Consider the following 22,546-nt stretch of genomic DNA (forward strand, 5'->3'; position numbering starts at 1 on the left):
AAATTCTCACTTCCTCTGAAAAACTTATGGTCACACTTAATTAGGTAGGTGCCTAATCATAAATAAGAAATATTCAGAGTTTATTTTCCCAGACAGCCTGGTATAGATAGCTCAAGTTATCAATATCTGCAAGATGGCCAAGATGGTATCAGGCTTACATTAGGCCTTCTGCACGTGTATCTGTGCACTTCCATTGTTAATCTGGCAAACCAGACTGATCACTCAATGAAAAAACCTGACCTTGCGAGAATGACAAACGTTTCCGGTGTTGTACTTGGCACTAATCACATGCAAATCCCCCCCATAGGTGTTGTGCCCCCACATGGACACTCGCCTGGAAAAGCAGCCCCTCGCGGTAGCAGTTGCTTCTCAGGGGGAAGGGTGGGGTGGGGTGCATCTGAGAGATCATCACCTAAGCAAATGCAGGTGCAACAGCGCGCTTGCGGAAGGGGATTTCCGACCCACACAACAGCCAACAACGTACTATTCCTATTTTTAAAAAATAATCCCGCCCCCTCCGAATGGAGTTACTGTGTGTATGGTTAACAACGGTAGTCCTACGTGGGGTGCAGTTGTCACATTTAACTCATGACGTTTTACGTGAGCAAAGCAAGTGACTTTATTTGCAAATCATGGCGAGACTAAGCGAACATGGGATTCGTCTGAGTTCCGTATGTATTGTTTCTATTGTAGTAGGGCTACTAGAGTTAAAGTAGCCTGCATGTGTAGCCTATATTATTGCATATTATAGATCATATTTGTAAATATCATAAATATTGTATATAAATAAGTGTAAGAATAACACTACGGTAGTGCTGCTTGATCTTTTGCAGATGAGTCCGTCCTTCCTGAATAGTAATTCGACAAGTCATACGTGGCCTTTCAGCGCAGTTGCAGAATTGATAGGTAATAATAATACGAGCATTACCCCCAGTGTGGTCTTTTGCGTGTAGACTATTCGTTTTGAAACTGCATATTTCAGTGAAATAGCAGTGACAACGTATTAACTATATCGTTGAATATTCCTTAGATATTCAATTAAATATTGCGTAGTCGCATATATCTGCACAAGGAAATGTAAACTATTAGATGGCGGGAAATACATTAACAGAAGCTATAACTGAGGCTAAAGTTTTACTTGCGTAAATAGTAGGCTAAAAAATACACTCCAATAATTTAAATATCGTTATAGCCAACTTTTAACTAATTTAGACAGGAGCGGAATTCATACGCAACGATTTCATGTCCTCCCCTGGTGAAGTCTAAGATCTTCTTTTCCACCTGTATGGATTTAGATTCAGACTCGATTCAGACTTGAAACATGTCTCAGGCCTACACAATTATAAACTGGTGTTGGTTCGTATTTGGAGGAAGGGGAAGTTTGAAGGGATTTAAACTGTATTCAAACACTTAGCTTAACCTATTTTGGCAAGTTGTAATAACCGGGGTGTGTGTATTGTTGAAAGTTCACATAATTAATTGTTAATTCTTTCCACGAAGTAAGTTTACATGTCAGAGCTCATAGACAACACTATGTCATTGACATCTCTTAATTCTCCCTCAATCTTTCTCACTATCTCTGTATCTCGATGGACAGATAATGCTTCAGACCCAGGGGTAACAGCAAAGCAGATATGGATTGACGTAGTGGAGGTGGAAGGACACCTGTGTCTAACCTTCACTGATAATGGCAGCGGCATGACCCCCAACAAGCTGCACAAGATGCTCAGGTTAGAGACCCACACTGAGCAGCTCTGTGGCTGGCCACACTCTTGGTTGGGTGTGCTGAAAAAAATAACATTTTAAAGACCTGCACCAAGGAACAAACAGGTTAAGTTGTTGTGGAAATTAAACTCATGCACACATACTTTGATTCCATTTGAACCACAGGTGAGAAAAACAATCTTAAAAGGCTATACAATACTTCTTTATTGTTTGCAAACAAGGAGTTCTTCATCCAAACTATGCCTATAATTGTCTCTCCTAAGGGTCTCTACTGATAATCTCAAACCTAAAAGTGGTTACATCATCTGTAAAGATACTGTGTATGTGCAGATAGTTTCTATATTTTAGACTTGCACATCAGTGTAAATAAAATCTTACTTCATCTAGAGATGGAGCACAAGGAGACTTCATTATACAAGGCAAAATATCAACACATTTAAGAAAAAGTTTACATTTACAATATAAATCTTATAAAAGACAGAATTTACAGATAAATTCAAGCAAAATATCAAACTTCCATCACAAAGTGCAGGTCTTCCTTTCTCTTATTTTCATACAGTAGGTTAGATTTGTTCTGTGACTGACATGCTGTCGTGTGTTGCAATCTGCACAGTCAAACAGACAACAAAAACACACACATTTCACACATTCTCTCTTACTCTAATCCCCAAACACCTCCCACTTATCTTAAACGACTCAAACTCTCTCACACGCTCACACGCTCACCTCATACAGACACATACACCGCGCATATTCATAAAGCACTGTCTCTTCTTCCTCTATCATACATGAACTTACATTTACTTCTTTCCAGTAACCAAAATAAACACCTAGCATTCTCCTTCTCTCTCTCTCTCTCTCTGGTCTAGTTTTGGTTTCACTGAGAAGGGCTCGGGGAAGGGTAGCCACCAGGCTATCGGTGTCTATGGCAACGGGTTCAAGTCGGGCTCCATGCGCCTGGGCCGCGACGCCCTGATCTTCACCAGGAACGGAGGCTGCCAGACGGTAGGCATGCTGTCCCAGAGCTACCTGCAGGCCATCCGGGCACAGGCAGTCATCGTCCCCATGGTCCCCTTCAACCAGCAGACCAATATCCTCCTACACCAGAGATGACAGAGAGGCAGAGTTTTGGGGGCAGGAAGAGCTGTGCTTCCTTTGTCGGTTTGCTCATTCGTATATATGTATATATTTTGTGGTTAGGAGTGGTGGTTTATGGTTGTGGTGTTTGTGCACATTTGTGTGTGTGTGTGTGTGTGGTATCTATGCATTGTGATAACCCCAAAGAGGCAGAGGGCTGAGAAACCTATTAGGAGGTCAATGGAACGTAGAATTTGCACTGACGTGCATTTAATTAACAAATGGAACAATGTTTCCACGTAAAGACTAAAGTACTTTTCTCAGAGCTTCTCTTCGGAAAGCCTCGCTCCACCAGGGTCGGCCACTCTGGCTTGTATGTGTGGTGCACAACTCACGCTTGATCGGCCAGGGATGTTCATGCCATCGACTGGGTCGAAGGAGTCTTCCTCTCTCACAGCATCCCCCCATTCTGAGTCTTTTTTGTAGAAGAGGGTACTGATTGGGGAATGAGTCGCAGCCGCGCATCCTGTTAGATGTTACTGCATATAAGTCTTGTTGTGTTGGGTGTTGTGTTTTTGTGTATGCGTGTCCTGCCTGTTTTCCTTAACACTGGCCCACAGTCCCTGGTGGTGACCGAGGATTCGGAAGCCAGTCTGAAGGCCATCCTGGAGTATTCTCTGTTCTCCTCCCAGGAGCAGCTTCTCCATCACTTTGACACCATCCCTGGCAAGAAGGGAACCAAAATACTTATCTGGAACATACGCAGGTAAGGACACACATGCACACACCCACCAATCAGACATTATTGTTATATTTCTATAAACATACTGTAAGATGTGGTGTGGGAAAACCCAAAGGAAATGCAATTCCATAACAATGGAGTCCTCTTCTTTTGCTTCAAGGAACAAGGATGGGAAGCCAGAGCTGGACTTTGAGACGGATGAGTTTGACATCCGTATGCCGGACGTCCAGCCTGAAGACCTGAAGAAGGGCAAGAGGAACTTCCCTGGTCCACAGAGGAGCGATCAGAACATCCCAGAGATGGACTACTCCCTCAGAGTGAGGCCCTGGATGGAGGGATGGAGTTAGAGGGAGAGGGATGGAGTTAGAGGGAGAGAGATGGAGTTAGAGGGAGAGAGATGGAGGGATGGAGTTAGAGGGAGAGAGATGGAGTTTGAGGGAGAGAGATGGAGGGATGGAGTTAGAGGGAGAGAGATGGAGTTAGAGGGAGAGAGATGGAGTTAGAGGGAGAGAGATTAAGTTTGAGGGAGAGAGATGGGGGAATGGAGTTAGAGGGATATAGATGCTGGGATAAATACGGAGGACGAGTTATGGAGATGGAGTTGGAGGTATAGAGACCCACAGAAGCAGACAAAGGGATGTTGGAAGGATAGAGATTGGCTGAGTTGTGCCGTGAGAGCAAGTAGTGGAAAGACGAACATGTTGAAGATAAATATGTCAAAGTGAGACGCTGTCAGATTAATTCAGATGCACAGCTGCATCTCTACTAGAGAACTAGAGAGACAGATAGAATGAGTGATGAAAGAGCAGACTAAAGGAAGTTGACTGGAGCCTATCCTCTAACTATTGACTGTAATTAAGGACCGAGATGAGAAATGTGCATGTGGTCAGCGAATTATCTCTCTTATTTGTTCTCTCTACCCCTTTATCTCTTCACCCCTTTCCCTCTGTCTTCTCTCCCTCTACTCTCCTACTCCCCTCCTTCCTCACTCCATCCTCCCTCCTCAGGCTTATCTTAGCATTCTCTACCTAAAACCTCGCACGCAGATCATTCTGAGACAGAAAAAGGTCCCCACCAAACTGGTTGCCAAAAGCCTGTCTCATATTGAGAACGACGTTTACAAGCCCCAGTTCAACGTATCCTTATCTGACATGCATGCTTTTCCTTGATTTTGGTTCTAAATGATTAATATACTTGCACAGTACATTTATATATAATTAGAAATATATCGTATGTATTGCTATATTCATATGTTTTGAAGCCTTCAGAAACTGTAACTGTTGACATTGTAAATGCATTTGTGCTAGACACCTCTGATCTAACCTAATCCGATGTTGCTGACCTTGACCTGCTTCTACTATAGAAAGAGAGGGTGAAAGTCTCATTTGGGTTCAACCGCCAAAACAAGGATCACTATGGGATCATGATGTATCACAAGAACCGTCTCATCAAGTCTTACGAGAAAGTGGGCTTCCAGATCAAGGTACATGAAACGATGGTTTACCAGTCGACGAGAGGCGTATATAACACTGTATATGTCTGTATGATATATCAGATAGTATGTATCACAGGTCACATCATTAAACCTTGAAATCCTACTATCTATCTTTTTGTTTCTTTCACTCTCCTTCCATCACCACCTTCCTTTCCCTTCCTCTATCCTAAACTGCTCTCTGTCACTCCCTCTTCACTTAGTTGTCCGGTCAGAGAGCAGGTGTGGGTGTCATTGGGGTCATTGAATGCAACTTCCTGAAGCCGGCACACAACAAGCAAGATTTTGAATACACCAAGGAGTACAGGTAACAAAAACACACACACACATGTTGTCGCGGCCAAAAACTAATGTTCTATCAGACACAAGCGGGTGCACACCCTAAACCTAAGACAAACACATTTACACCCTGTTACTCACACATGCAATATGGAAGTGAGACTGTTTGGTTGGTTCCAATTCCAGACTGACCCTGCTTGCACTGGGACTGAAACTCAACGATTACTGGAAGGAAATGACAGAGAAAAAAACGAGGGAACGAGAATTTAAGGCTTTACAGAGGAAGTGTACAGCCAGTGACACAGAGGAAGAGGTGGAGAAAGAAGAGTGAGTTGGAGATGGTTGTCTCGTGAATACACGCACAGATAACAAGGCGATACTTCTGCTGCAAGTCTACTTTGAGTTTCTTGTCTATTATTTGTGCATTAAACAACTCAACTGTGTGTTTTGTGTGTTGTGTGAATGCAGCAGTCCAGCATTTCTGCAATGTGAGGAATGTCTAAAATGGAGACGCGTACCAAAACATCATTACACTTCGGCCCCTGAACATTGGAACTGCAGTCTGAACCCCAACCCTCGCCACAGGTGTGTGTTTGTGTTTACGTGACAAGAAATGAGTCCACATTCCTGTGTGGGTACGTGGTTCCTATTTATAACATGCCAATGTGTGCGTGTATGCTTTACAAGTACAAACGGTATGTCCGTGCATTCCTGTGTGCCTGAAGGCCTGTGTGTGCTACTGTGTCAAAGCGTCTTCAACCTTTGCCTTTTACTTCAGGAGTTGTATCTGGCCAGAGGAAGTGGAGGAAAGCGAGGAGGATTTAATACCCAAATACCACAAACATCAGAAAAAAGCGTAAAGTCCTATCTTCAACATATCGCTCTGTGTAAAACTCCCTCAGCATAGCCATTTTGTGTGTGTGTGCGTGTATACATGTGAGTGTGTGTGTGTGTTGTGATGCTTCTGTTAGAGGTTTCGCACTTGTGAGCTTTACATTGCTGTGTGTGTGTGTGTGTGTGTGTGTGTGTGAGAGAGAGAGAGAGAGAGAGAGAGAACGAGGCGTTGTGGTTTTGACCACAGTCAGGGTTCAGATCTGTCTTTCCACATACAGGGCTCTCTGCTCTCTCTACATGCTGAACATTTCAGTCTGAAGTTCCTGGTATACTGTGTGTGGTGTTTTCATACTTTGAAAGAGACCTATGTATCTTGTATTTAAATTGACAGTTTCTTTCTGTCAGTTTATTTCTCTCCGTAATTCTCTGTCTTTCTGTCTATAGAGATAAACACAACAGCAGATTCAGTTAGCAGCAGAATGTGTAATGTTTTCGGCAGCAGAACGTGTAACGTTTTTGGGATGGAAATATTCACACTATTTTGCTTTCAATAAAGATATTTAAAATTAAAGTGAACCGCAAACTGGGCCCAAACAAAATACTATCTACTGCCAAAAACAGCACTTCAAACTTCTCGAAAGTGTCCACAGAGAAACAAAGCTGGAAGCTAGCAAAAAATCCACTTTAAACCATAAGAGAGATGGCGACCCATTTTCACAACTCGCTACTAAAAGTAATAGTAAAAGTAATATAATAAGTAATAATATTCCTTTGTACAGAAAGTAAAAATGTAACTTATTCACACTACTCTTACTGAACAATAATAATGCCTAATAACTAATATATAACTTTTTTGAGTAACTTCCCACAACAGTGCATATATGTAGGTAAATAAGATGTACATACATCATAAATATAAATAGTATACATACTAGAATATAGAGAATATAGAATATAACTCTTGAACTTTCTCTCCCTCTGTCTTGCTCTCCCTCCCTCCCTCTGTCTCTCTGACACAGGGATGAGTCCCACAGCAGAAAGAGAGGGAGGTCACTGGAGGTGTGTAGGATACACAGCCTATTAGTGTGCATACTGAATACCACAAACACAGCATTCTGTCCAATTGTCCATTGCCATTACTAAGCAGTGGATGGTAAAAACCTGTTGAAATATAATATGACTTTTTTAGGCAGTGTACACACCATTCTCCTTCTTGTGCGTGTTTTCTTTAGACAAGAGAGAGCAAACGGCACCTTCTGTCCCGTGGTCTGTCAGAACCTCTAATGACCCCACTGACCGAACCAGACCACCAAACACCTAAGCACACAGACCAGCACACAGAAACTGTCTCAAAGGATGCGAAGGAAGAGGAGGAGAATAAGATTGAAGATGAAGAGGACACAGCGGGACATTCCAGGTACCCTCACGCTCTACAATTTTATAGACACATTTACACAAACTATGTAAGAGGTGCATAAACTATATATGTGCACAAAGAGAGAGATCCACATGAGAGGTGCCATACACACATTCTCAATCTCTCTCTATTTCTCTCTAGCAGCAACAAGAGAAAAGTAAGATGGCCACCTAGCGACCTAGACAAAAGGTCATCCTCGAGGGCAGAGTCCCAGCAGGTCTCTGAATCAACTGGTGAAGAATTGCATCCTGCGAAGGATGCCAGTGAGAACCAGACACTGGCAGAGGTGGGAAAGCTCAAGGGCGAGAGAGCCCATGCCACCAGAGTTGGCACTGCCCAAACCACCTCCAGCCAAGCCTGGATACACTCGCTCCCCCCAGCTCAAACTGTGGTGGTATCTCCCCTGAGTCGCCCAGAGGGGCCGTGGAGCAGATCAACATCATTGGAGGGGGGAGACAAGGAGGGTATGGTCAAGCGGCTGGCTACACTGGAGAAGGAGTCCCAGAGGCTGCGTCAAGCTCTGGGCTTGGCATCCATGCCAGAACCAGACGCCACGCCAACAGCAAGTCCCACCGGGGAGAAACCTCCAAGCAGGCCGAAGGAGCCTGGTGAGGCCCCAGGGCCAGGGAAGGAAGATGTCCAGGACATAGAGGATGCAGAGACAAGGAGGCAGAGACAGGCCGACAATGGAGGATGCAGTCACAAGGAGGCCAGGTGTTTGATCCTGTAGATTTGCGCAAAAACACACAGACTCAAAAATCACTTTTTCCTCTCTGTGTTCTAGGCCTGTCCGGAACTCCCCCCCCCGGTTTTCCTAGGTTCCTCAGCCTCATTGTGTTCTCCCTCCCCTCTCTCCCAGTGCTCTGCAAGAGGATCTGATGAAGCTCCGTCGCAATATTGTGGCGCTCCTGTCGGCCATCTTGCCCCACGTGGACCTCCAGGGGATCAGCCTGGAGCGAGGAGACGTGGATGGCGTTCTCCAACAGATCATCGATGCCAACTCGCTACACACCTGAGGGCACAGCAAAGTGTTTCTCCATTATTGTTGTGTTTTTTTGTTTGTCTACTTCCGAAAACTGCCAGCTGACTATTCGATGATATAGGTAAAATGTTACATTTTGTGCGAGAGGGTGTCATACACTTGAGTTTGCTTCAGTTTACCTTAAGCTTGTGCTGTCTCGTAATCCAGTCTACTGAGAATTAATTAATACCTTGTATGAGCTACTTTTTTAAACTTTTTTAATGTTTAACTGTAACTTGTGTCTTTTCAGTGTGATATCTGGGAATAATTCTTAATAAATCTGTAATGCTTTGGCATTTCATACATATTTGGGGGGAGTGTTTGTAGTAGGCTACATCTTAAACATTAATTCATCATCAGTTCTCAAACTTGATTAATAAGCAACAGCGTAGCAAATGTTGTTCATAACTTGACCTACAATTTAGATCTGGTACTAGTTGCCATGAGTGTTTCTAGTTTCCGCCATAGTCCAATGAAGTCTCGCTATAACCTCTTGCACCACAAGAGGGCGCAGTGTCCCCTGGCTTATATTGCATAAATTGAGGTAGGTATGGCATGTGGCAAATAACTCCTCAATTTTGCAACTTCAGATTTTGCTTAATATTCCACTAAGAAGAAATAAGTATGATGTAGATAGAATGTGCTCAAAAATAAAACCGTTATATCATGATTCATCTTGACAAAGAGTTAAGTTATTGTGTCTCACACACACACACACACACATACACAAACACACAATTAGCCTACTCTCTCACATACACATTGGTTTATTCACACACATTATCTCAGTCATACAAGTACACATCCTCCCACGCCCGTACTCTCTTTCCCCTTAAATATCCCTCCCCCTGGAATAGCGGTAGTGAGTGTTTAGTCGTCGGACCAACCTCTTGATTAGCGTGCGATTGGACAGGTGCGCATGCGATGAGACGTTTTGCGCTTTTGTCGCTATTCTTCTGCCTCTGCGGAGCGGAGGAATCATCACCGGTGATTCGCGAGTTTTACATTGCAGCCGTTGAAATTGGATGGGACTACGTTCATCTGGACGTTGTTGATACAGCGTCAGGCGAAAGGTGACTTCAAAGTGTTATGTATTTCTATATATGCATTGTTAAATTAAAAATAAATTTTGGAACGGTACGACCTATGTCCTACCACATACGTTTTAAATGTAACACTTTAAACACTTTAAAGTCACAATGTCACGATATAGAAGTAACACGAAATGTAAAATGTAAAATATAGACGTTGACAGTATAACTTTATTGGTTTTGTTTTGAAGGATAAGGTCGAAAGATGCGCCACAGAAATATATCAAAGCTGTGTATAGAGAATACACCGATGCCACTTACTCTGTCCCTAAATCCAGGCCGACATGGGCAGGTGTGTTTGTGTCAACGACATTTCCTTGAATCTTGAATTTACATTTAATCTTTTTTTAAGATTGAATATTTGGTTTCATTTTAATCTTATCTCACACGCAACCCTACCCCACTCAAACACACACACACTTCCCCAAACAGATAAGTACAATTAAAGTGTCAGAGTATGTGTTCCAGGTATTCAGGGTCCAGTGATTCATGCCCAAGCTAGTGACAGGGTGGTGATCCACTTTAAGAACCTGGCATCCCAACCCTACAGTATCAGCCCAGTGGGGGTCACATATTGGAAGCAGTCAGAAGGTAAAGTACAGCAACTTCAATCTTCCAGTCTGGATTATGTCCACAATATACTCTCACAACACCCCGGGGTGTACTATTACTGTAGAAAAGCCCACAAACTGGCACAGCCTGAAGGGTATTGTGCAGTATGTGCGGAGATGCTGGCCAGTCTTAAAGTATTAAGATAGACTTACACTAACTGGAAGACCCAAGCACCTAATAAATCCTTTTTACTAGAAACAGTGTGTGTGTGTGTGTGTGTGTGTGTGTGTGTGTGTGTAAGTGTGAGTGTGTGTGTGGAAATGAGTGAGTGAGTTAACACATGTTCCCGTGGTGCTTCTCCAGGAGCGGGGTACGATGACTCCACAGCAGGTCAGGAGAAGCAGGATGATGCTGTCCCTCCCGGAGGCTACTATCAGTACGTGTGGGACATCAGTCCCCGAGACGGGCCGACCAGCAGCGACCCAGACTGCCTGACCTACTCCTACTCATCCCAGGTGGACTCAGTCCGAGACTTCAACTCGGGGCTCATCGGAGCTCTGCTTGTCTGCAAATCAAGTTAGAGTCCTGGCTTCTCGCTGTTGTGATATACACGCAGGCCTAACACACACAATGACACACACACACATTTCATTTAATCACATACTGAAACGTGTGAGCTTGCTCACACACACATACACACCCCGACTGACAGTGACACATTGCTTCTGGTATAGAGGAAATACTGAGACCTTTCTGAGATACCAGTATTGTGAAGCTGTGTAGGCTATTAGTCAGGAACTCATCAGAGTTTACACCATGGAAAGTCTTTTATGCAGACAGCGGGATCTATTCCTATCAAGTGAATCTACGCACTCAACATGATGAACATGTAGATGTAAATGACCATACCAGAGATTCCCACTTTATACACCAAATATCTGGGATAAATACATTTGGAAATTACACAGCAGTATCACCAGCAATGACTTTGATAACATGTCTGTGTGCTACTTTTCGTTCTCCAGGTGCCTTCACCAAAGACGGAGTCAGGAGGAGCAGAGAGTTCATCCTGATCTTCGCAGTTTTTGATGAGACCAAGAGCTGGTATGGAGAGATCGGAGAGAGGAGATTTAGAGAGAAATTCAAGAAGTCCAGCAGCAGGAAAAAATACCACACCATCAACGGATACGTCAACTCAACTCTTCCAGGTCAGGGGTTAGAGGTTATTTATAGTCAAATTAAAATATATATCCATTAAAATTAAGTTTGTAAGTAGTTTTTTGTAAGAAGTCATTTATTTTCTCAATTGTACTTTTATGAAATCACAATGGTTGACACTATTGATATCACAGGCATCTGTCCAAGGATCCAAGATATGCAATATAAAACCCCCAAATTGTTGTGCATACAATTTGTCTATGAGTGTAGGTCTGACCATGTGCCAGGGTCGTGATTACGTTTTCTGGCATCTGATTGGAATGGGCACTGCTCCAGAGATCCACTCAATCCAGTTCCAGGATCACACCCTGCAGGTACACCACATCCAGTGTGAACAACCACAAGCCTATCTCCCATTAGTTACTGTAGTTTAATGTAAAACCCACAATCGGTTTATCCTCAAGTTTCCTTAAGTTGCAGATGCTGTAAGATGTTGCATTCTTTGGTATCCAGGTAATGTCCCATCGCAAGGTGTCCTTGGAGATGAGCCCTATGACCTTCACCACGGCAGAAATGAAGCCCAGCACCGCAGGACGTTTCCTCATAAGCTGTCAGATCCATGCCCACCGCCACGGTAAGATCAACCACTATCGCTGAGGACAAGAGCAAATGTACAGTGAAGATGGAAGGGGAAAGACGGGGTTTGGTGTATGTGTTATTAAGACATGGTTCTTCATGGTATTACATGGTGTACGCTTGTGTTCAAGGCAGATCAGAATGTGGACTGTGGTAGTCTGACTTGTGTTGGTGTCTGGTTTCTGTGTGTATTTTGTGTCTTTCTCTCAGAGGGCATGGACGCCCACTTCACAGTGGAGGACTGCCCCGTGCCTGTGACCATTCGACCCCCTGACCTGCGCCAGGTCAATCCCAACAATGACGACAAGGATTACATTGACTACTATGGCGAGGGGGATTACGGGAATGGGGAGGAGCTCTTCACCACGCTGATCCTGAAGCCGGGAAAGGCAACAGCAGAGGGACGCTCCAGCAAAGGGGGCCGGTCCAAGACCTGGGTCCACTTCATTGCTGCTGAGGAGGTCAACTGGGACTATGCCCCTCACCTACGCCCCGGAGACAAGTAGGAAAAAGGGAGAGAGGGAGGGAGATAGAGAGGGAGATAGAGAGGGAGGGAGATACAGAGGGAGGGAGATAGAGAGGGAGGGAGATAGAGAGGGAGGGAGATAGAGAGGGAGGCAGGGAGGAGCAACAAAGAGTAAAAGAAAAATGTGAAGAAAGAGAAAGAGCAATAGAGAAAGAAAGTCAAGAATTTCAGTGGGAGAACTGCTGGAAAGTTCAATCAGATTCAAGCCAACCAAGAGATTCCAGATCGGTTTGAGATGATATTATCACGGTGCCCTAACAGTGTCTTCCATCTTGTCTCAGGTTGCTGTCCTCTGAGTTCTTCCCAAGCCATCCCCAGCGCCGGAGCTACCAGTATAAGAAGGTGGTATACGTGGAGTACACAGACATCCGGTTCACAACAAAGAAGACCTCGTCTCAGAGACTGCTGGGACCTCTCCTCAAAGGAGAGATTAACGACCAGTTCCAGGTTGAGTGAATAACAACATCTAATTGAAATTTGTAGTCATTTATTATATGTCATTGCATTTATTTATGTTCTGTTGTTGGGTAATGTACACATTTGACAGACATGTTCTAAATCCCGTTCTGATTACGTTTATAGATTATTTTCAAAAACCTGGCAAGTCGGCCTTTTAACATGTACCCAAATGGCCTCACCAGGATCTATCCACTAAGAAGGACAGATAATGGTGAGATTTCATCATCACTCCTCCTTCTTCACCCCAACCCTGCCTGTATATCAAATGAAATGTTGGCTGGTTTTGAATGGTGTTGTGATGTTTTACCTTCTGGTAAACGTGTGTGTTCCTGGCTGCTGTGTGTCTTCCTCTGTATGCAGTGGCTGAGAAAGACCTGCGCTCCATGCCGGTGCCCCCAAATGGTACATTTGGCTACCTGTGGAGGCTGACCTCCGAGGACGGCCCTCTGGAGGGGGACCCTCAGTGTCTTACCAGGCTGTACCAGAGCACCGTGGACCCTGAAAGGGACCTGGCCTCCGGCCTGGTTGGGCCCCTTCTCATCTGCAAACACCAGGCCATCGACCGTAATGGAAAACTGGTGAGAAACTCTGGGCCCAAATTCAAAAGAGGCTAAATTAGTTGGATCAGACGAGAAACTGTAGTCCTCATAATAAAGAATAAGTATAATACAAGTAAAATTGTAGAATGACTGATACCGTGACATTATTAATTGTTTACATATGGTAGTACTTGATCATTTTCTACACATTTGTAATTATTAGATTATTTAAATTATTTCACTTAATCTAAATCATTCATTATTCATGAATGCATTCTGAAACAGTTCTAATGCATCCAGGATGAATGTGTTTTCTTTAGGTGGGCCCAGACAGAGATGAGAGTCTGATGTTTGCAGTGTTTGATGAGAACAGAAGCTGGTACGCAAATGAGAACATCCAGAAGTACAGTCTGGCCCCTAACATGGTCCACCCCTCAGACCCAGACTCCTACAACGCCAACGTCATTTACAGTACGTACAGCGAGGAATTACACAGAAGACTGGCCTTCTGGGGGGAATTCAGCAATGACTTCATGTATGCTTGCCTCATAATTGGCTTTTTGGAGATAGGATGTGTCATCAGTTTCAGTAGCTGTGTGTGTGTGTGTGTGTGTGTATGTGTGTGTGTGCGTACGTTATAGGTGTGAATGGCATCATGTTCAGCGGGCGCCAGTTCCTGATGTGCAAGAGTGACGTGACCTACTGGCATGTGACCAACGTGGGGACGCAGAGCCGCTTCTTGTCTGTCTACTTCACAGGAAATCTCTTCCAGCGAGATCAGGTGTATGAGTCTGTCCTTACGCTGTTCCCCATGTCAGGGGAAATGGTTCCTGTCGAGTCCGAGTTAAGTGGTAAGATCTGAGACAAACTATTAAACAAAACTATTAAGTATTTGATTTCATTTTTGGTGTGTTGGATTAACCTCAGTTTAGCTCGATTACATTGTTTTTAAAAGACAGTTTTACTGTGGATTTTTTTGTCTGTAACCGTAATCAAGTGCACCCCAAGTTTTCACATAAGATTTGCAAGAAGGACAAGATGGTCATTTTCCTGTATGGTGACCGTTCAGTGTTTTTTCCTCCTCAGGTGAGTGGGAAATTAGTGCCTTTGATAGCAGCCTAAAGGGTCGCGGCATGGCTGTGCGCTACACGGTGCGATCCTGCCAAGGAGACATCCCACTGGCAGAGAATGAGGAAACAGACGACTACAATGCCTTTGCTGACTACCTGGACACACTATTACCCAGGGGGCTACAAGGCCAACCTCGCAACCGCACTGTGGCAGTCAGGGTTTGCAAGAAACCCACCCCCGCCCAAAACTCCACATCTTCCCAGACAGGAAACACCACTGGCGATGCTGCCAACGATATCACTAGGGAGACAAGTGAGGAAAAGTTGGAGTGTGACGTCAAGTATGTGATTATGCCTCCATCAGAGGAAGAGGAGGCAAACCAAATTCCTCTGGAAGTCTTGGCAGAATTGGATAGAGACGGTGGGAGGACAGCAGCCCTGGTACCGCAGGGCAGAGACTCAGGTCCAGGGAACAGGAGACTGAGGCGCCAGGATGCTGAGAGAGAAGGAGAGGGTGTAGCAGAAGGAGGTGAGGGTGGAGTGGAGGGAAGTGAGGGTGGAGTGGAGGGAAGTGAGGGTGGAGTGGAGGGAGGAAAGCTTGAGGTGGAGGCAGGGGGAAAGGTAGTTCTTGAGGGAGAGGAAAGGGGGGGTGAATTTGGGACTGAGACCGAAGGGTTAGGACATATTGGTGAGGGGCTGGGAGACAAAAGAACCATACGGCAGACTGATAGGGTTGAGACACAGGAGAGCAACAATATCCTGGAAGACTGCGATCCACTGGATCCCACAGATCCATTAAATCAACTCACAGAAGGATGGAGTGATGAAGGTTTTGACCAGTCCCTGGAAACCCCAAACCATATTCAGTCTAGACCAGAGCAAACGCTCCTAGATTGGCTTGACCTCGATCACGCCAACATCTCGGCTAATGACACAGCTGCATCTGGGATGGAGCTGTCCTTGGAATACGATGACTACCATGACACGGTGAACGCCACATCAGAGGGATGGAATTCAGAACAGCCAGATGTCCGATCCTCAGGAGGGCATTACCCAAACTACTATATTGCTGCTCAGGAGATCACCTGGGACTATGGGATCAGAACCCCTCCTCAGCTCATCACACCTGAGTAGGCTTTAGTCATGTGACTATGTCCGTAATATATAGTGCATTTAAGAATGAAAAGAATAACATTAATTTGTATTTCCTGTCTAATACTCCTCCCCTAAACACCATGAAGATATGCAGATGCAGGCATGAATTAAGATTTCAGTACACTTTAGTTATTATAGTTATCATTTAGATTACAGCTTAAACCTTACATCATAGTTAAACATACGTAGAAACAGACATACTTACATATGTACCTATTGTACAGTAAGAGTTATATACTAAATTTGAATAAAGTAACTGGGTTTTTCTTCAGACAGCAACTTTGAAAGTAACAACGTAACGTCCTCTCATCTTCCTTCTTCTTCCACTTGTTTCCTCAGAGAGATACGTCGAGGGATGAGGAAGTTTCTGCCACAGTATAAGAAGGTGGTGTTTCGAGGTTACAGAGACAAGGACTTCCAGGACCAGGTGACCCGCGGAGAGCTTCAGGAACACCTGGGTATCTTGGGGCCCTTGATCCGAGTTGAGGTCAACGACCTCCTGACCGTGAGTCAGCATCCAGTCACATCACCAGACAAGACGTTTAACAGGAATGTTGGTAGGAAGTGGAAATCAGAAAACTGTGACTGAATAGGAGAAAATGTCTGCTGTTCTTCTTGTTAAGACTACTTTCAAAATCTACAAATGAAGTGTAAACTCTCTATCATTTGGTGGTCCATTCCTTATTCCTATAAATGCTATGCAAATCTCATTTCTGAAAATGGAATTGCTTCATTGATGTTGTTTTGTCATAACCTCTTACAACATTCCATTAACCGCATGAACTACCATTGTGCTGCAATAGGTGACATTCAAGAACATGGCATCCAGGCCCTACTCACTGCATCTCCACGGGGTTTATGACCGGAGCCAGGAGGGTAGTCTGGCGGGGGAACCTGTTCCGCCGGGGGAGGTGCGCGTGTACACCTGGAGGGTCTCTAGGACCCAGGGCCCCACCGCCTCCGAATTTGACTGCAAGGCAGGGGCCTACTACTCCACGGTTGACAAGGCAAGTCACTGACTGACTAAGCTCTGTTTTAAATACTTTTTTTTGCTCAGCGAGATATTGTGTGTGGAATGTGGCTATGTGTGTGGAATGTGAACGTGTGTTTGTTTATATCCTTCTAACATACAGTTTGTCATTCCTCCCAGGAGAAAGATCTACACTCAGGTCTGATAGGTCCTCTGGTTGTCTGTAAGCCTGATACCCTGGACCCTCCCCTCAGACTGCAGCCTGGCATCCAGGAGTACTCCCTGCTCTTCCACACCTTTGACGAGACCCAGAGCTGGTACAAGGAGGAGAACCTGCAGCAGTACTGTACCCCGCCATGCCATGCCAGGCCTGATGATACCTGGTACCAGAGCAGCAACAAGTTTGCAGGTAGAGACTGCTGATATAAACAATACCAAGTTCTGCTAAAACATGAGGATGAGTTTTTTGTCAACCACGCCACAAAAATAGTTTTCTGGGCTTTTATCCAGTGATTTAGCCAAGTTATGTCTGATTTTATGTAGCCCTTGCTTGATTTGCCAATATGTAATTGCTTTAACTGGTACCACCACTTACTGTGGAACTTTGGATGAGTGCTGTTTAGTGTCAATTAGCTTATTACCTTTTGCCACAGCGATTAATGGATATGTGGCGGAGACACTTCCTGGTTTGCTGGTTGCCCAGCACCAGCCAGCCAGGTGGCACCTGCTGAATGTTGGAGGTGATGGGGAGTACCACGCCGTGCAGTTCCATGGCCTTCCCTTCAGCCTGCACAAGAAGAAGGAACACCGCAGGGGCATCTACAATCTGTATCCCGGTAAACATTAGAAACACACACATATTTTCTTAATTGGCAGACAATTCCTCTCAAGATGTAATCTTGTGTTCTTAAAAAGAAAATACAGTCATACAGTACTCCATTTCTTTCTCCAAAAATGACGCTCCTCCACAGGTGTGTTTGGCACAGTAGAGATGAGGCCGGGCACTGTGGGCACCTGGCTGGTGGAGTGTACTGTGGGGGACCACCAGCTGGCTGGCATGAGAGCAAAGCTTCTGGTCTACGACCCAGGTAGGTACCCTTTAGAACCAGCTCCCCAGGAAAAAAATGTAGTCAATACTGACCATGTTAGGAGTGCTTGAACTGAGGGAATGGAAACGATGTCTTGCAGAATGTGCCCAACCCCTGGGGTTAAGGTCGGGAAGAATCGAGAATGATCACATAACTGCATCAGATTACATAGGTAAAACGAATCCACCCACACCCACCTATTTATATATCTATGGATGTGATCATAGATCCATATTGTACACGGTGCATGGATTTATGGAGGGTGTACTATGCAGATAACTGGGAGCCGGGACTGGCCAGACTGGAGCTGTCAGGAAGAGTAAACGCTTGGATGGGAAGAAACAAGGAGTCCTGGATACAGGTACCTTTGAAAATGTGTTTTTTATTTTTTTCTCAGCCTTCTATGAATGTTCTCATTAAATCTTCACGTGATCATTTGCAAGACCACATTTTTAAAACTGGTCTTACCCCACCACTTTGTCTCCTCCCTCACTAGGTGGACCTCCAGAGACCCACCTTGGTCCACGGGCTGCAGACCCAGGGAGCCACAACCTCTCTGGGCCTGAAAGACTACTTCATCATGCACTTCATAATCTCCTACAGTCTCGATCTGGAGACCTGGACCACCTATAGAGGGAACAGCACCACACACAGATATGTATGTCCTTCATCTTAGATGAGATCCAAGAACAGATTAACCCCAGTAGAAATGTGGGGCTTCTCCCAGGCCAGCATGTGTAGTTAAACTTTACAGAGCCACCATCAATACATGGCAACTTTTGGTTTTCAGATCTTCAACGGGAACATTGATGGCTCCAAAGTTAAGGAGAACCGTCTCAGTCCTCCAATTGTGGGACGCTACATCCGAATACAGCCAATCACAATCCAGAGACACCCTGCCCTTAGGCTGGAGCTGCTCGGCTGTGATCTCAACAGTAAATCACTGGGATTCAAGCCTTGATAGGACTCATTCTAAATATCACACCAATTATCAAGTTAACTTAACTATAGAATGATCAAACAGTAGACTGTATTGTGAGGTTTGTTGCATTTCCTTGACAGAACATTGTGTGTGTGTGTGTGTGTGTGTCTCCATCCATCACAGGCTGTTCCTTCCCACTGGGTCTGCAGAGAGGGCAGCTGGTTCCAGACAGCAGCTTTAGTGCCTCTTCCTTCCGAAACACCTGGAGGCACTCCTGGCTTCCTGCCCTAGCCCGCCTGCACCAGGAGGGCAGTGCCAACGCCTGGAGACCAAAGGTACACACACACACACACACTCAGGACACACTCACCAAGCACTCTGACAAGCCTTCTCCAACATCACCTATATGAATTAGTCAATGAACAAACTCACACATATAGACCAATTATTACCCCACGTCACACAACTGTCAAGGAGGCTCAACTGCGCATGTCGGTTGCAAAAGACGAACTTCTCCCCGGTCTATTACACTTGGAATGTTAATCAGGTCATCATATATCTCTGGCCACACGATTGCAGGGCTTGATATAAACTTTTTGAGGCTCTTGGCCTTTGGACAAATACATTTACGTTTCACTTGTCTATGTACAAAAGTCACTTAACCCAATACCCTTAAATAGCCTGACCAAGTGATCGGGCAAAACTACTAGCCTGGCTAGAAAGGTTGCTTTCTCAGGCAAATGACGAATGAAACAGCTCGGTTTAAGAAATCCGAGATGCTGGCTATCTTCATCAGGCTCGTATCTACATTAGGCAGTCCTCCCTGACGTTTCTGGTGTAGTATGGATTGAAATACAACATTGTGCACACTGCCAGTGAGCGAGTCTGACTGAGGCTAACTTCAAAACTGTGTAACGGGGATGCAGTCTCACTCAGATTGCCAGTTTAAACAAATCAGAAAAATAATCGGACCAGCTGGCTAAAAGCAGGATTCCCATATCTCTTGAAAGTTGCCCTGCTCGACTTTTTAGATGTAGAATTGACTGTAAAACTGTAAAATTATGAAATTTGTGACATGACATACGTGAATACATGGTTGCCGCTCGACTATGCGGTGTGTACCGGGCGACATTCTCACTCAAATTTCAAGACTTTCATGACCCGAATCAAAATTCTGATGCGACAGATCAATGGGTAATCGCTTTTTCTCTTAAAGGCTGTCCTCCTCGACCCTTTTGGTCTTTTTAAATCGAACTATTTGTATTATCCGTGTGGTCCTTTTGCCATTTAAAATGCTATCCTTTCCAGGTTTTCTGCAGCCACATTGCGCGCCCCTCCCGAATGTTTACAAACAAATAATTGGTCTATACTGTGCACCTTACAGTGTAGACATACTATACGCTTAACATCTCCCCACACATATGCAGTGTATTTGTAACTTTGCACGTTAAAGATATTCTTCCAGTTGAGCTCTCCACGTTCTGTACTCTTATCGACTCTTTTCTGTACACACACCGTGACACACAAACCGTTACACCAGCACAAAAATAACACACAGCGTGCATATCTGAGGACTCAAACCCCTTGCCATCTCCTCGTCTCTCACACAGCTAGTTTTCCATCTTGTGGTCTCTCTCTCTCTCTGTCTCTCGCACAAACCTTAACATACACACTGACACGCAGACTAACAACATTGTTCCCCCTCCTTATCACTCTTGCCACCTTCCTGTTTAAGCTGTTTTGAAGGAGGTGTGAGGCCTCATCACTAAACTACTTACGGGTGTCGACTTTAAAGGTCAGAATGCTAGGAAACTCTTGTGATTGCCAGTAAGAGATAAACAGCCACAGGACCTTAAGAAATGCAGTCTGGGTCATTAAAATGATTGTGTAAGAAACTGAGAATTGTACTTGATTTTGTGCCAGTGACTTTTACTTGTTTTTTAATTGTCTTCCAACTTTGCTCCATATTCTTTCGATTCCTCAATCCATTTTACCACATTTTCTCATCCCAAACCCTGCATTCTCTTCAATAACTCTCCCTGCATCACAATCTCCCTTCCACCCTCTGACCAACACTCCCTCCTCCTATTTTGTCCTTTAATTCCTCTTATCCTTCCATCCCTTTGCCTTTTTATTCCTCTCCCTCTATCTCTCTCCACCTCTTCAATCCTCCACCTCCTCTTGCCTCTCCCTCCTTATCTCCTTCCCTTTCCCTCCCTCTCTTCCTCTCCAGAACAACAACCCGCATGAGTGGCTGCAAGTGGACTTCCTGAAGGTCAAACGTCTCACCGGAGTCGTGACCCAGGGGGCAAGGTCTTTGCTCACCCAGATGATGGTGACGGAGTTCTCAGTGTCGGTGAGCGACAACGGCCACACCTGGTCCAGTGTGTTGGATGACAACTCCCAGAGAGAAAAGGTAAAGCTCATTCTATCAGGCCAATAGAAACACAAGGGGAGATCATTGCATTAAAGCTCCTCTATACATCTTCAGGGATGGTGTACTTCAGTGTTAAGATCCACATAATGAAATTCCATACACAATACTCACATCATATACTTATTCTCTACCTTATTCACATTGATTTAAGATACACAAATAAGTGTCTATAAGAAAAAAAGGTGTAACATAGGGGTTGAAATTGATTGTCTTTGACCATGACCCCTGACCTTTCCAGGTCTTCAGTGGTAACAGTGAGCCTGACGAGGAGGTGCTGACCATGTTTGTCCCTCCACTGTTCGGCCGCTACATTCGCATCCTCCCCCGTGGCTGGGTCAACCATATCGCCCTCCGTCTGGAGTTCCTAGGCTGTGACACCCAGCAGCGCCTCTGAGAAACACAGCAAAGAAACAAGCAGAAGCCCCTGTCATGGAGCTGCTAGGGAGCCCACCCCTTTATTGTAATGGTTGTTTCTGTTGTCAGGGCATTATGGCAATATTTTATTATTAAAGTCAAACAGTCATAGACTTTATTTTTCTATTTTTTGGGCTAAAACACCTCATATATTCCGAACCTTAAATACAAACCTAAGACATTTAGAATATTATCAGAATATTTCTGGTGTGGTAAACGTGCCAGATTTATTGTGTACTTGACCACACACTTACGCATACAGACTTCCTGTCATGTTCTTAATCATGCTGACTGGCAATGGACAGAACGCAGACCTCTCTTGGTTTATGGCTTCCTCTGTTTCTCCAGTCGAGAGGGGATGCTGGCTGTCCTGCCATGTTGTTCTTTGCTCATGTTGTTCTCTGATAGGGAACACTGGCTGGGTAGCACCCTGGGCCTTCTTCTGTATCCTTGCTTATCCCCCACTGCCAGTGGCAGCAGCAGCATGGGTGATGAATTCTTCCATTGTTTCAATTGAAGTAAAAAATACAGTGTTATGATATGAATGAGATACGTGCTTCAAATGTAGCTATCTGCAGAAGATTAACTAAGGGGGAAAATTAAGTAGGATGGAAGAGAAGGCAAAGCACAGAACGTGTGTATGTTGTTTTTGTCTAGGAGTGGAAAAGGTGAGCGTTTGTAAGAAAAGATTGTTTGTGCAAAAGAGGACATGAAGGATGTGTGTTTGGGCACAGGATGAAGAGGGTACGGGGTGGGGCAAATCTCGCTCTGTTGTTGTATAAAGAAGCCGTTTGTTATCAGGCTGCAAAAGAAGAGCTTTTTGCACAGCGGTGTCTGTGTCTGTGTGTGTGTGTATGGGGGGGGGGGGACACAGACTGAGCTGAACAAGCGTTGGTAGAGACAGGATAATTTCGTAACATGTAACACTATATCTGGCATTTC

At 44.7% G+C, this 22,546-nt stretch overlaps 2 protein-coding genes across 3 annotated transcripts; both read left to right on the forward strand.

Moving 5' to 3' along the window:
* Positions 1-542: 542 nt before the first annotated feature.
* On the forward strand, positions 543-8,894 carry LOC146302222 (MORC family CW-type zinc finger protein 3). 2 transcript variants are annotated; one of them, XM_084669061.1, is made up of 16 exons: positions 543-671; positions 834-906; positions 1,598-1,730; positions 2,595-2,815; positions 3,421-3,568; positions 3,705-3,861; positions 4,552-4,680; positions 4,908-5,027; positions 5,240-5,343; positions 5,502-5,642; positions 5,784-5,900; positions 6,094-6,171; positions 7,169-7,208; positions 7,382-7,566; positions 7,711-8,280; positions 8,426-8,894. In XM_084669061.1, the coding sequence occupies exons 1-16, from the start codon at positions 633-635 to the stop codon at positions 8,580-8,582; spliced, it is 2,412 nt and encodes an 803-aa protein (XP_084525187.1). In that variant the 5' UTR covers positions 543-632; the 3' UTR covers positions 8,583-8,894. The 2 variants fall into 2 exon arrangements, with proteins under 2 accessions (XP_084525187.1, XP_084525179.1); XM_084669053.1 differs by having other exon boundaries at positions 544-671; positions 7,708-8,280.
* Positions 8,895-9,497: 603 nt separating this feature from the next.
* Positions 9,498-22,387, forward strand: f8 (coagulation factor VIII, procoagulant component). The gene is made up of 26 exons (XM_084669040.1): positions 9,498-9,660; positions 9,870-9,970; positions 10,147-10,269; positions 10,594-10,806; positions 11,256-11,438; positions 11,659-11,762; positions 11,902-12,022; positions 12,235-12,526; positions 12,832-12,997; positions 13,133-13,220; positions 13,370-13,587; positions 13,869-14,019; positions 14,190-14,399; positions 14,635-15,748; positions 16,113-16,278; positions 16,577-16,780; positions 16,924-17,152; positions 17,397-17,579; positions 17,715-17,831; positions 17,932-18,003; positions 18,107-18,192; positions 18,328-18,489; positions 18,622-18,766; positions 18,937-19,088; positions 20,987-21,169; positions 21,429-22,387. Exons 1-26 carry the CDS (start codon positions 9,512-9,514, stop codon positions 21,582-21,584), a joined length of 5,088 nt encoding a protein of 1,695 aa, XP_084525166.1. The 5' UTR covers positions 9,498-9,511; the 3' UTR covers positions 21,585-22,387.
* Positions 22,388-22,546: the final 159 nt, after the last annotated feature.

The sequence above is a fragment of the Hypomesus nipponensis genome, chromosome 1 (genome assembly GCF_054491055.1).
Source record: "Hypomesus nipponensis isolate SF chromosome 1, ASM5449105v1, whole genome shotgun sequence".
Classification (NCBI taxonomy): Eukaryota; Metazoa; Chordata; class Actinopteri; order Osmeriformes; family Osmeridae; genus Hypomesus; species Hypomesus nipponensis.